This window comes from Eucalyptus grandis, chromosome 3 (genome assembly GCF_016545825.1).
Source record: "Eucalyptus grandis isolate ANBG69807.140 chromosome 3, ASM1654582v1, whole genome shotgun sequence".
NCBI classification, from domain to species: Eukaryota; Viridiplantae; Streptophyta; class Magnoliopsida; order Myrtales; family Myrtaceae; genus Eucalyptus; species Eucalyptus grandis.
The window spans coordinates 52770050-52783152 of NC_052614.1; the positions used below are offsets into that span (position 1 = coordinate 52770050).

A 13103-nucleotide genomic window follows, 5' to 3' on the forward strand; every position below is an offset into this window, starting at 1 on the left:
TCATTTTTTAAGCTAATGGACTTTAGAATCTTAGATCTGATTTATAATGATATTTCTGCGCGTGATTAGTGACCCTATTAGGACGTGAAATTTGTCAACGACCCAATTATCGTCTACTTATTAACTTCCGGACTCTGGAATTAAACTTTATGCAACTATAGTCTAAATCAGCAATCTATAGTCACAAAACCAAATGAGACAAAACACTTAAAAGCCTTGGACAGCCTCTAAAAGGTAAAAAATCAAAATCAGTACAGTGCAGAATCTTCTAAAGATCAGCATCGAAAGATAACATATCGAGTAGATTATTTGGAGGTCTTTTTCAATTCGTTTTTTATTCAATTTCCATATAGATCAAATCATTATCCTACATCTTTAATTTTCATCATAATTATAATTGATGATATCTCTAGCTATATGATACGATGGATCAGTGTAAAGTAAATTCAATCATCTTATGGTATCAAAGCATAGGAGGTCCTCATTTCAAATCTTTTCGAGCCCCATTTTTCTTAACTTCATTTTTCTTAATCCCATTTCTCTTCATCTTTATCAGATAGAAACACAGAGCAAGTCTTGGAGAAGATACGACAGAAGCCATGAATCATAGTCATGATCTTTTTCATCAAAACAAGCTGAAGCCGAAGGCCGTGATCGTAGGAGGGAGCATAGCAGGTGTGTCATGCGCACATGCGCTCATTGTGGCGGGTTGGGACGTTGTGGTCATAGAGAAATCGCGCAGGCCTCCGAAAGGAAACCCCACTGGTGCAGGACTTGCGTTGGATCCGCTCTCTCAGGAGCTCATCGGGTCCTGGACTGGACACCCTGAACTCCTCCATGACATCACCTCCCCTCTCGTCATTGATCTTGTAAGGGAACTTCATATGATAAACTATGTCTACTCCAAGTCTTCCTAAGGTTTGAATTATGATATACATTGAAGTTAAGATCGCAGCTACTAAAGAATTGGCGCAGAATATGTCTTTCTTCTTGCACCTTGATTGTCAAGTTCTTACTTTGCTCGACACCGAGAGGAGATGTTTAGCTCTTCCAGGAGATTTGAGTCTTTTTTTTTTTTTATGACCGAGGGACCGTCAAAGATCACCTTTCAGGGATCACACGACCCTCCGGTGCTCGGTAACACTGGTGGGGCCTCGCCGCAAGCCACTATTTAGACGTAAAATTTCGGGAGCTGGCCTAGTAAATTATCCCTGGGATCCCTACTTAAATCTTTTTCTGTAGTTGAACATATAGAGATTGATCTTGCTTGTTGGGTGGCACGCAAAATTGTATTCTGGTTCTCACCAAACTTGTATGTGCCTATTTGTAATAGAACCAAGCAATCAATGACGAGAAATCCAGGAAGATACTAGCAAGAGATGAGAATTTCAATCATAGAGCAGCACATTGGTCCAGTCTGCATGACCACCTGTTCTCTGCATTGCCACCAGAAATATTCCTGTGGGGCCATCTTTTCCTCTCTTTCTCTATTTCCAAGGATAAGCCATCGGTCAAAATCAGGGCCCGAGTTCTCGCGACCGAAGAAACTGCGGAAATAGACGGAGATTTGCTCGTCGCTGCAGATGGATGCAACTCTCTGATTCGCAAGCACTATTTTCCCGACGTCAAACTAAGGTTGTTACTTCTTTGCCCAAATTGTTATGCATGAATCCCTAACTTACCCCTTTTTGTTATCTTTCATGATTATGTCGATATAATAGGTATTCAGGCTACTGCGCCTGGAGAGGAGTTCTTGATTTTTCGAGCATTGAAGATTCTGAAACTATCAAGAACGTTAGGGAGGCACATCCAGAGCTCGGAAAATGCTTGTACTTCGACTTGACACCCGGAAATCATACCCTTCTATTTGAGATCCCAAACAAAAGGCTGAACTGGATATGGTTTTTAAACCAACCTGAGCCTCACTTGGAGGTAATAGTCGCCCATATTGCTCCTCGACTGTACGGTTGTAATAGCAGTTGCTGATATACTGAAAGACCTAAACAATCATGACTAAAATTTCCAATAGTTTTCCTGTTTATTCACAAGATTTATTGGCGCAACTACACGAGCATATCTCATGGAAGATCTTGGTCTATTTATGTATGTATGTATGTGTATATATATCCAGAATTCATTAAAACCTAGAACATAGGAGCCATCATATAGATATCATTGTATATGCATGCCTTTCCGTAAGTCCCTTGCGTCTTGCGCTATCTCATACTTTGTCTGTTATTGACAAATACAGGGAATTCGGTTACTATGAAAGTAAGTGATGAAATGATTCAGAAGATGTACCAAGATGCAGAGAAAATTTGGCATCCAACTTTCGTTCAGGTCATGAGAGAAACTAAAGAACCTTTTGTCAATGCTATTTACGATTGCGATCCCCCAAAACGAATAGTTTGGGACAACGTGGTACTTGTCGGCGATGCAGCACACCCCACAACACCACACAGCTCGAGGAGCACAAACATGTCGATTCTGGATGCAGCGGTCCTAGGCCGGTGCTTGGAGAAGTTGGGGTCGGAAAATCTGACGGCTGCTCTTGAAGAATACCAATCCATTAGGCTACCCGTTGCATCCAAGCAAGTCTTGCATGCCCGACGAGTCGGGAGGATAAAACAAGGTCTTGAGCTTCCTGACCGCAGATCTTTCAATCCTAACACAGCCAATGGGGAGGAATGCGAGATGCTTCAGTTGAGAGCCGTGCCCTTCTTCGGACACAACCCTTTGCTCTGATAGATCTGATCGAGCAATGTTTTCTCGACAGGCAAATGCTGATTATTTGTGTTTGTTGCCATTCTGGGCATGTCAATGTGGATTTCATATATGTTACAAATTATTTCTAGCTCTAGCTGGATAGAGCAAGAGATGCATCTTCTTAAGTAATTCGACTTAAACCAGTATCATTACTGATAATGGTGACATTCACCTTGATTTATGTTAAGATGGTTGACGATCATTTCATCTACCGATGCATGTAACTTACCTATTTCTTGTTACAGTAGCAATAGTCATTGTACAGTAGTAGAAAACATAATCCTCACCCTCACAAATTAGTCAACTTGATCTATAAATAATAAAATATTCTCGATCTATTACTGTGTCAAAACTAGCCATGTATGCATTCACATATCAAGAAATAGGAATGATGATGATTACTTATTGAAAAGAAAATAAAGTTTTTAAACCTTTAGATAACCAAAAAGAATATCTCAAATCCACACTTCGACCAAATTTTTTCTCTAATTATAATACAACAAAAATGTCAAACCCACCGTTCATCATTCTACATGGCCGACCAATCATATTGCTTGCACGATGGGTATCACATACAACTTTGATGCTTGATTTTTGAAACTAGCTTACCAGTTTTGGTAGATGTCATTGCCATATTATATGACTACCACATAAAAGATATGACCATTGCTGTCTAGCTATAATTTTTAATCAATCTGAGCCAAACTGCCAATGATCTGACCGATGTCACCTTAGATTTGTCTTAAGAGGGTTATGGATCGTTTTATCTATTGAAGCATTTGGATTAGGCCAACTGATGCATATAATTTACCTATTTCTTGTTATAGCGGCAATAATTCTTGTATAGCAGCTAAAAACTTGTTCTGCATCCCCACAAACTAGTCAACTTGATCTATGAATAAGAAAATATTCATAATTGTTGTTGACACCTATTTTAAAATTTAATTTATCTTTTAGAAAATAATAATAGAGCATTTAGTTGTGGAGGGAATTTTTTTAAAAAATTGAACCAAATTTCAAAATTTTAAAAGTTCGAAAATCGTGTGATTTTGGAGCTGCTAATTTGTTGAACGGTTGAGTGAATATCTCATCTGCAAAAACAAATTGGAGTTTTTCTCTATAAATAGAGAAAAGGGAGCTTCGGTTAATGGGGGCTTCTCTTCATTGTTCGTCCAAAAAAAAATAGCGAAGAGAAAACGAGAAGAAGTTGACGTGAGCAGGGAAAAGAGAGGAAAAGAAGAGTGGAAAAAGTCAGCGGAAGCTTTTGCTTCTGCAGAAAGAGACAGGGACAGGTGAGAGCAGAGAGAAGTGACGTGAGAGCAGGGAGAAAAACAAAAAAAAAGAAAAGAAAAAGGGGCTACAGTCCGTCTTCTCCGAAGCCGCCGGTGCCCGCTGTTGCCCACCGCGCCTGCACCACCCGCGCCGCCACGATTGCACCACCGCTCCCCAGCCAGCGCCGCGCCCGCCGTCTGCCTCGCTCGCAGTCCCGCCGGCATCCGTTCGCGCTCCCCTGTCCTCGCCGCGCTCTGCCAGCCTTGCGCTCAAGCACCAGCAACGCCTCAGCTTCGTTTCCGCCTGACCCATGAACGTCGACGCCGTACCTGCTCATCGCGCCGACACCGCCTGCAGCCGAAGCCCGTGACGCCTCACCCCCCGTTGCTCGCTGCCGCCTTGCTGTGCCGCCGTCCGCCGACGCGCGCCACACCCCTACTTCGCCCGACGAAGCTGCTCCTGTGCTGATCCGAGTTCCTCCCAAGCAACTCCCCTGTTCTGTTGTCTCTGCTGTCCGTGTACTCTCTGTTGCTGAGTCTCCTTGCCACAATTGCCGACACCACAAGGGCTCGCTGCTGCTCCATCTCCAGACGCGCAGCTCGCCGCCCCGAAGCCCGTCGTCTTCTCACTGGCGTCCCCCGCAACCAACGAATGCACTGCACGACCTGCTGCTATCCTTGCTGCACCATCACCATCTGCTGCCTCCTCTGTTTTGCTGCAGGACCTCGCCGGAGCTCCGACGGACAGCCCTTATTCCGAACGGCGATCCATCACCGAACCACCGGCTACTCCTCGTCATTCCTCAAGTCAACCGTGAGTTAGACTAGGTGAATTATTATATTTGATTTCATGTTTTTGTTTTTATTCTAATTTGATTTATTTTTATCATTAGGAAATTTGTCATATTAAGTTATGATAATAAAAAATATTGACCCGCGAGACGTTGGGTTAGATTTTTTATTATTTCGACTTTTTATAACAAAATTCATGAATTACTTTGCATCATTGATTCATATTAAAGTAATATGCTATTGATTTACATGGATGGATTTTTATTTTGGCGTGTTATTATTATTTGCTCATCACATATCATGCATCATATTAGGTATTTAGGTCCATGCACATTTCATATTAAAGCAATACACCTAGATATTTTTAGATTAAGTCGATTTTCATTTAGTAAAACAAAAAGAAGAACAAAAAATGTTATGCATGCCATATGAGTTATAGTTTAATTGTTTTTTTTAATTAAAAAAAAAAAAGAAAATGCTAAAAGATGATCATTGCACCATTAAGTTACTTCCTTTCCAATAAAAAACATTATGTCATTAAAAAATAAAAAAAAAATCATTTCCTTGGTTAGTTAATAGGTTAATTCATAATTAATCTCATATCATCATTAATTAGCATAGGTTGCATATATGCATTAAAAATGAATCATCATTAAAATAAAATCATAAAAGAGCATGCATGTAGAAATACCATTTCATTCATATCATATCATTTAGCACATGCATATTTAGGATTATAAAAATTAGATTGCATACATATAGTGATAAGTTTAAGTCATACCATATGAATTGCATCTCGCATGTCATTAAAATAAATTCATGCATATTAAGTTTAAATTAAGATTGCATATAATTAACATTTTTAAAAGAAAAAAGAAAAATTAGGTAATCATGTTTAGGGCATGCATTTTTATTAGCATTTTTTTTATTGAATGTTATTTTATTGATTGTGCACCCGCATGACCACCATTTGCATGTTAGTAGCTTAAGTTAAAATTAATCAACATTGCCTGCAAAATATTTTTGAAATTAAAATAAAAGGTACCGAAAGGGCGTTAGACTAATCTAGCGTAATCATGTCCCCGGACCTGCGAATCTTTGGTTCGCAAAAGTAAAGTATTCTCCCATACTTTACTTGGGTTTCTAACCAACCCTAATTGGTTAGTGGCGGCTCCAAATTGAATATAATTACATGTTTAAATAAATTTCTATTAAGTCGCGATTGGTAGGACTTGGGAGGTCCGCGCCAAGTCTTCGACTTAGTAATCCATTAACCTAAACTTTAGGATTACCCTGAAAATTTAGGTCGCGACAATTGTTGACACCTAAATCTTTGGGTTAATTTTTACCAAAAAAAAAAAATCACATGGAATATAGTTTAGGAACATTTATGTTATTTTTGTTTTGTTTTTATTTTATTTTAGATTGCCGATGAGGGAAGGATTTTTCACATATTCAAGTAATATATACTGGGGGATGTATTTTGAGCAGAAAGGAAATATTTCGAATGGAATATTCGAAAAATATAAAAGAGAATATCGCGTGGAGTGCAACCATATATTTAAGGGATTATGCATAGGTAAAATTAGAAATAAAATATGTAACCAACCTCTAATTTTTTTTCCCTATAAAAGGAGTTGTTCGTGTATGGACGCGGGGTGGCGAAATTCGAAAAAATTTAGAGCAAAAAAGGTGAGGGGCCTTCGGTTTTGAGAGAAAAAAAGGGCAGAAGTGACGTGCGGCAGGAAAAGAAAAAGGAAGAAAGAAAAAGAAAGGAGGAAGACGTCTTCCTCGCTGCTCCGCCCCCCCTGGCCTGCGCCGGCACCGCCTCTGTCAGGTACCACCCGCGCCGGCAGCCAAGCCGCCGCCCACCGCTGCTCCGCCGGCGGCCCGCGAGTCGTCTCTGCTTCACCGCCGCTGCGCCGGTCTCGCCCGCAACACTCACCGAGCCGGCCCGCGTCCGACGCCGCTGCTTCCCCATCGCGGCCTTGCCCCGGAGCCTGACCCGAGCCGGATCGCAGCCCTTCCGCTCTGACGACGCTGCTGCTGTCCCCCTCTTGTCTCTGCCTGCAGATCTCCGCCGGTGCTACTCCGGCCAGCGACCTGCCGGCGATCTGACGCCTCTGCCCGAGCCCGAGCCGAGCCGCTCCGCTCTCTGCCTGAGTCCGAGCGAGGCCGCTTCCCGCTGCTCCTCGGGACGCCGCCGCTCGCCGCCGATCCGCTCGCTGCTGGTCCTCATCGCCGAAGCTCCGACAACCAACTCTCGGTGAACCTCCACGAAGCTCCGATTGTCCTTGTCTAGCTATGAATCTCTATCATTCTGAGCCAAATCGCCATATGTTCTGATTAGTGTCACTTTAGATTTGTGATAAGAGGGTTAAGAATCATTTCATCTACCGAAGTACTTGGATTAGGCCAACTGATGCATGTAGTTTACCTATTTTTTGTCACAGCAGCAATTGCCCTTATGCAGTAGTAGAAAACTTGTTCATCACCCTCACAAATTAGTCAACTTGATCTATAAATAAGAAAATATTCCTAATCTATCACTACGTCAAAACTAGCTATATATGCAATCACATTTCAAGAAATAGGAATGCTAGTGATTACTTATTGAAAATGAAAAGAAAACTTTTGACATAGCACCTTTATATAGTCAGAAAGAATACACCAAAATCCATATTTTGATTGAAATGTTTCTCTAATTACAATACAACAAATATGTCGAACCTATTGCTTATCATTCTACATGGCTAGCATAACACACGACCAATTACATTGCTCGTATGATGGGCATCATATGTCATGGCTATATTATAAAAAAAACTGCATTTGGTCGTTGTTGCCTAGCTATGATTCTCAATCATTTTGGGCCAAACCATCACATGTTTCGATTGATGTCCCCTTGGATTTGTATTAGAAGGATTAAGAATCATTTCATCTACCAAAGCACTTGGATTAGGTCAATTGATGCACGTGGTTTACCTATTTCTTGTCATAACAGCAATGGTCCTTGTACAGCAATAAAAAACGTATTCAATCACTCTCACAAATTGGTCAACTTGATTTATAAATAAGAAAATATTCCTGATCTATCACTACGTCAAAATTAGGCATATATGCATTCACATATCAAGAAAAAGGAATGGCATTGATTACTTATTGAAAAAAATAAAAAGTTTCTAACGTAGCACCTTTAGATAGCTTAAAAAAATATCTCAAAATCCACACATCAATCGAAACATTTATCTAATTATAATACAATAAATATGTTGAACCTATCACTCATCGTTCTACATGGTTAATGTAACTCAGACAACCAATCACATTACTCACATGATGGGTATCATATGTCATGGCCATATTATAAGACTATTGCATAAAATATCTGGCTATCATTGTCTAACTATGATTCTTATTCATTTTGAGCCAAATCGCCACATGTTCCGATCGGTGTTACCTTAGATTTATGTTAAAAGGGTTAAGTGTGACATTCTGATTTTCGACCCTGTTCCAATTAAATAAAATGGGCTTTTTATCGATGCGCCTATAGTCTTTTTCTCTAAGTTGATCACTCATGAAATAACTAATCTATCAAGTAAAGCCGTTAAAAATATAAATACGACAGACTTGAGAATTCGACCATAAATCAACTGCTCGACTATGCTAATCAGCAAGGGTCAATACGGCACCATTAAAATCGATTAGAGATATAAATGCGACAGACTTGAGAATTCAACCGGAAATCGATTGCTCGACTGTGCTAATCGGCAATTGTCAATATTGCACCATTAAAATCAATTAGAGATCGAAGATGGGTTGATTCAACAAAAGCATGTAATTAAATTGTGGATGATTTCATCTGACTGTAAAATTTGCATCAAACGACACTAAACCGATTTTTTAGTGGATTATGTACCCAATGCCCGTAATTGAAACCTTAAGATTTTTATGACAACCAAGAGTCATCGATGGATCCAAAATGCACAAACATGGATCGAGAATTATTGACCACGGGTTAAATGCGATAAAATCTCTAAAAGCTACCCGGTAGGTTAGGTCACACTAAAATCGCGTTCAATTAAAATTAACCATGAAATTGAACTCGGTTTTAGGAATCGAAAGTTCAAACATGTCACGATTTATTTTTAGGACATCATCTCATCCTTTGAAGAATTTTCGGCGAGCCTAGATTTTTGGCAAAATATCAAATTTGGCCAATTAAATTCAAGGAAATTCGGAGGGACCTCTTTAGTTGGATTTTCGGGCTACCAAATTTAATTAATATGTGGAGAAATGGTGGAAATTATATGGCAGCTTTAAGGAGATTTCTTGGTCACCAATTGGGCTTGAATTGGTGAGGATTTGAAAGGAAATTGAGGTGAATGGGTGCAAATTCGTAGAGCTGTTGCCAGGGCTGTTTTGGCCTTCAAACTTGGCTAGTTTGAGAAGTATGGGAGGGGAAAATGGTTGCTGGATATGGCTGGAGACTTATAGGGCTTGCACTTGAGTGTTTTGGATATTTAAGCTTAACTTTCAAAGCTCATTGTCCCCCTTCCAGCCGCAACTTCTTCTTTATTTTCACCTCATTCAACCTCCATTTCCAGAGAAAACAAACCAGCACAGCCCCTCACTGAAGCCGCTAGCCTCACGCCGCCCATTCGAGCAACCCGTTGCCCCCGCAAGCCACTCGCGAGCCTAGGGCCAACCCACGCGTCGTTGCTCGCTCGACTAGCACTCTCGTCTATGACGTCTGGCTGCCCGTCACCATCCCTGAGCCGCCAATTCCTTGTGTCCGCCTAGCTCCAGCCGTCTGCCATTCCAGTCACCTAAGCCGCCGCCACCTACCCCTACTCGCGCCATCGAACAGCTCTGCCCGTCCCCACGCCATGTTCAAATGGCCTCGACTAGCAAGCAAGGCCAAACCTCAGCTTAGAGCTAAGGCTTAGTTGGCCTTTTTCGGCCCCTTTGGTATTGTCGTAGACCCGAGTTTTGGTCACCGTCGTGCCACCATCACAATAAATCGATTTTCGCGCTAAACTGGTGAGTTTACCTCATAATCTTTAATTAGGAGGTTAATTACACTTAAGAGAGGATTATTGGGCTAATTAATGGATTAGTTAGGCAAAGTTATTATTCATTCGTTCTCTAAGCTAAATGTGGACTACCAATCACGTCGCACGCATGATGGGCATCATAAATTATTTCTGGGCTTGATTCTTGAAATCGTCTTATTAGTTCTGTTCATATTATAAGATTACAGCATAAAATATCCAACCGTCCGGTCACTATCGGGCTATGATTCTCAATTATTCCGAGCCAAGCCGCCACATGTTCTCACCAAACGCCCGGAGCGAAACACGAAAGCCACAAGCTTTCACAAGACGATCATGTTCGTAGACTCCCGATGGAGCGCCAAGAGGAAGAAACCGAGAAACCCACGAAGCCCAAGGCCAAGGCAGTGATAGTGGGAGGGAGCGTCGCGGGATTATCCTGCGCGCACGCGCTCATTTCAGCCGGATGGGACGTCGTCGTCGTCGAGAAGTCGAGCGCGCCGCCGACCGGGACCCCCACCGGCGCGGGGCTCGGGCTCGGACCGTCGGCTCGGAAGCAGATCGGGGCTTGGCTCGGGAGGGCGCAGCGGCTCCACGATGCCACTTTGCCACTCGCTGTTGATCAGGTCAGGCCCTGTTATCCGTCTTCTGAGTTGACGAGGACGTGAAAAAATGAGTTTTTGCGAGTTGGGTTGTCCTTTGTTGTTGGGTTCGGACTTGAAGAATAAAGGAATGCTATTATGCCAGCGAAAATGGTTAGATTCAGCTTCAAAGCTTGAAGCTTTAGTTCGTAATCTAGCTAAGATGGGCGGATTTCAACTGATACAAAAGCCATAAAAGCTAGAAATGTGGTTTTCTTAGCACAGAAATTGAACAGAAAACTTAAAATAGAATTCTGTTTGGTTCAGCCAAAAAAGGAATTTGGGGTGAATCTGGTGATAGATTCAATTTGTTGTATTTACATTCGGAAAAAAAAAAAAAAAAAAACAACTGTCTGTCTATGATTTATGCACAAGGACAGAGGTTTGGATTTAGTTCCCATCTTTCTGCTGTAGCCAACAAAAGTGGAAAAGATCAAACAAGAAACGTGCGTGAAGATGTGAATGAAACAGATTGTTTCTGTGTGAATGAAGCAGATTGTTTCTGTGATATAACGTGAGGATCATATCCTGTCTTTGTGAAAAAGGTGAAACCCGGCAACCCAATTGATTGTTTCACTGACTCAGTTTGGTTTCAAGAGTTAGTTACACCAAATTAGACCGAGTTCTTCTCTGAATGAGTTCGAATACATATCCAATTCCTGCTAATTTATTGGAAAGTACTGCAGAACAATGCAACGGATGGTGAAAAGAAAGTGAGCCGGGTGCTCACAAGGGATGAGGAATTCAATTTCAGAGCAGCGCACTGGACCGAGCTCCATGGCCTTCTTCGCAAGGAACTACCACCGAGTGTTGTGTTATGGGGTCATGTTTTCCTGTCATTCAGCCTATCTGACAACAAGGCTGAAGTCAAAGTCAAAACTAAAGTTCTTAAGACCAATGATACCATTGAGATAACTGGTAACTTGCTTGTCGCAGCAGATGGGTGTCTGTCTTCCATTCGGCAGAGTTTCCTCCCTGACCTTAAACTGAGGTTCTTTCTGAAACCAATGAATTTAGATCCCCATGCCATTTTTTTTATCACAAAAGACTTGCATTTGAGCTTGTAGTGTGAAATGACAGCAACTGTTTTTGTAGGTATTCAGGTTATTGTGCATGGAGGGGAGTTCTCGATTTTTCAGGACGAGAGAATTCAGAAGCCATTTTGGGGATCAAGAAAGCTTATCCTGATCTTGGGAAGTGTCTGTACTTTGACCTGGGTTTGGGGACTCATAGCGTGTTATATGAACTCCTGAACAAAAGGCTTAATTGGATTTGGTACATCAATCAGCCTGAGCCTGAACTGAAGGTAAATCTTCTGGTATAATCCTAATTCTGCTTTTTTTCTGGTGAATTTTCGATTTTGTTAACCACCATTGAATGCTGTTATCTTAATCAGGAAAGACAACATTGGCCAAAATGTTTATCTTCCTTGCAATTTTCTATCAAGTAAATATGCAATGCCAAACTTCTTCAAACATTGTCAACACGAAACAATTAGTTCTCTGCAGACTTGAGTCTTGATGACTATGTGCAGTCCTAATTTTGAAGACTTGTTTCCTCAGAGGATAGCAATGCAGTTTATAGTAGTAGATCACCTTATCTTGAAAGGACTATACAACTACTATCTCCTCAGACCAGAACATTCTTAGTTAACAATATTTTCAGCCGTAGCACTCTTCATATGGTAGAAAAAATCCACATTTTGCTTAACACAGATGCATTAGGAAGCATAATATTTAATCAATTGTAAAGTTCTTTACCATCTATTTAGGTGCGGCAAAACCAAAATGGAACAACAGATAATATCATATTTCTAAAATTTCATACAGGGAAACTCTGTTACCATGAAAGTCAGCAGCGAAATGATCCAGGAAATGCACAGAGAAGCAGAGAAAGTTTGGCTTCCTGAGTTGGCTAGAATAATGAAAGAAACGAAAGAACCTTTCATAAACGTCATATACGATTGTGATCCTTTAGAGCAGATCTTCTGGGACAATGTGGTGTTGGTCGGGGATGCGGCTCACCCGACGACTCCTCACGGTTTAAGAAGCACTAACATGTCTATATCAGATGCTGCGGTTCTTGGTTTGTGCCTCAAAAAATGGGGACTTGAGAATCTGCATTCAGCTCTATGCGAATATCAGTCTCTACGGCTTCCAGTCATTTCCAAGCAAGTCCTACATTCACGGCAACTGGGTCGCATTAAACAAGGTTTGCCTGTTGTTGGCTGGGAACGGTTTGATCCTATGACGTCAGGTCGTGAAGAGTGTCTAGAGCTCCAGCAGAGGAATATGCCGTTCTTTGATGAAGCTCCCCTACCAGAGGACTCTTCAATTTGATGGCTTAATTGAAGAACAAGGAACGCGTTGCTACTAGATTCCAGTCCAAATGAATATATTGTGGTTGTTATTGTAAATTGCGGGGCTGTATGCAAGTCACTTATTGGTTTGGAAACTCAATTAGCTTGTTAAGAGTAAGATAGCTACATTTCGCATAATGACACTGTCCTTCATGAAGGTTGATGCCCAAAGTTTTCCTACTCATGCAAATCAGACAAGAAAAGACTATCCTCATTTTCA

The 13103-nt window shown here is 41.3% G+C and overlaps 2 protein-coding genes across 2 annotated transcripts; both read left to right on the top strand.

Moving 5' to 3' along the window:
* The first annotated feature begins 595 nt into the window (after positions 1–595).
* On the top strand, positions 596–2745 carry LOC120291963 (aurachin C monooxygenase/isomerase-like). The gene is made up of 4 exons (XM_039309777.1): positions 596–869; positions 1334–1635; positions 1722–1931; positions 2250–2745. The coding sequence occupies exons 1-4, from the start codon at positions 600–602 to the stop codon at positions 2743–2745; spliced, it is 1278 nt and encodes a 425-aa protein (XP_039165711.1). The 5' UTR covers positions 596–599.
* A 7379-nt stretch (positions 2746–10124) lies between these two features.
* LOC104437701 (6-hydroxynicotinate 3-monooxygenase-like) lies at positions 10125–13103 on the top strand. The gene is made up of 4 exons (XM_039310509.1): positions 10125–10509; positions 11211–11515; positions 11620–11830; positions 12354–13103. Exons 1-4 carry the CDS (start codon positions 10237–10239, stop codon positions 12861–12863), a joined length of 1299 nt encoding a protein of 432 aa, XP_039166443.1. The 5' UTR covers positions 10125–10236; the 3' UTR covers positions 12864–13103.

Coding starts and splice junctions, on each gene's coding strand:
- LOC120291963 (XM_039309777.1), top strand. CDS start 600: ATGAATCATAGTCATGATCTTTTTCATCAAAACAAGCTGAAGCCGAAG. Junction 1,636..1,721: donor TTTCCCGACGTCAAACTAAG/GTTGTTACTTCT, acceptor TCGATATAATAG/GTATTCAGGCTACTGCGCCT. Junction 1,932..2,249: donor CAACCTGAGCCTCACTTGGA/GGTAATAGTCGC, acceptor ATTGACAAATAC/AGGGAATTCGGTTACTATGA.
- LOC104437701 (XM_039310509.1), top strand. CDS start 10,237: ATGGAGCGCCAAGAGGAAGAAACCGAGAAACCCACGAAGCCCAAGGCC. Junction 11,516..11,619: donor CTCCCTGACCTTAAACTGAG/GTTCTTTCTGAA, acceptor CTGTTTTTGTAG/GTATTCAGGTTATTGTGCAT. Junction 11,831..12,353: donor AGCCTGAGCCTGAACTGAAG/GTAAATCTTCTG, acceptor AATTTCATACAG/GGAAACTCTGTTACCATGAA.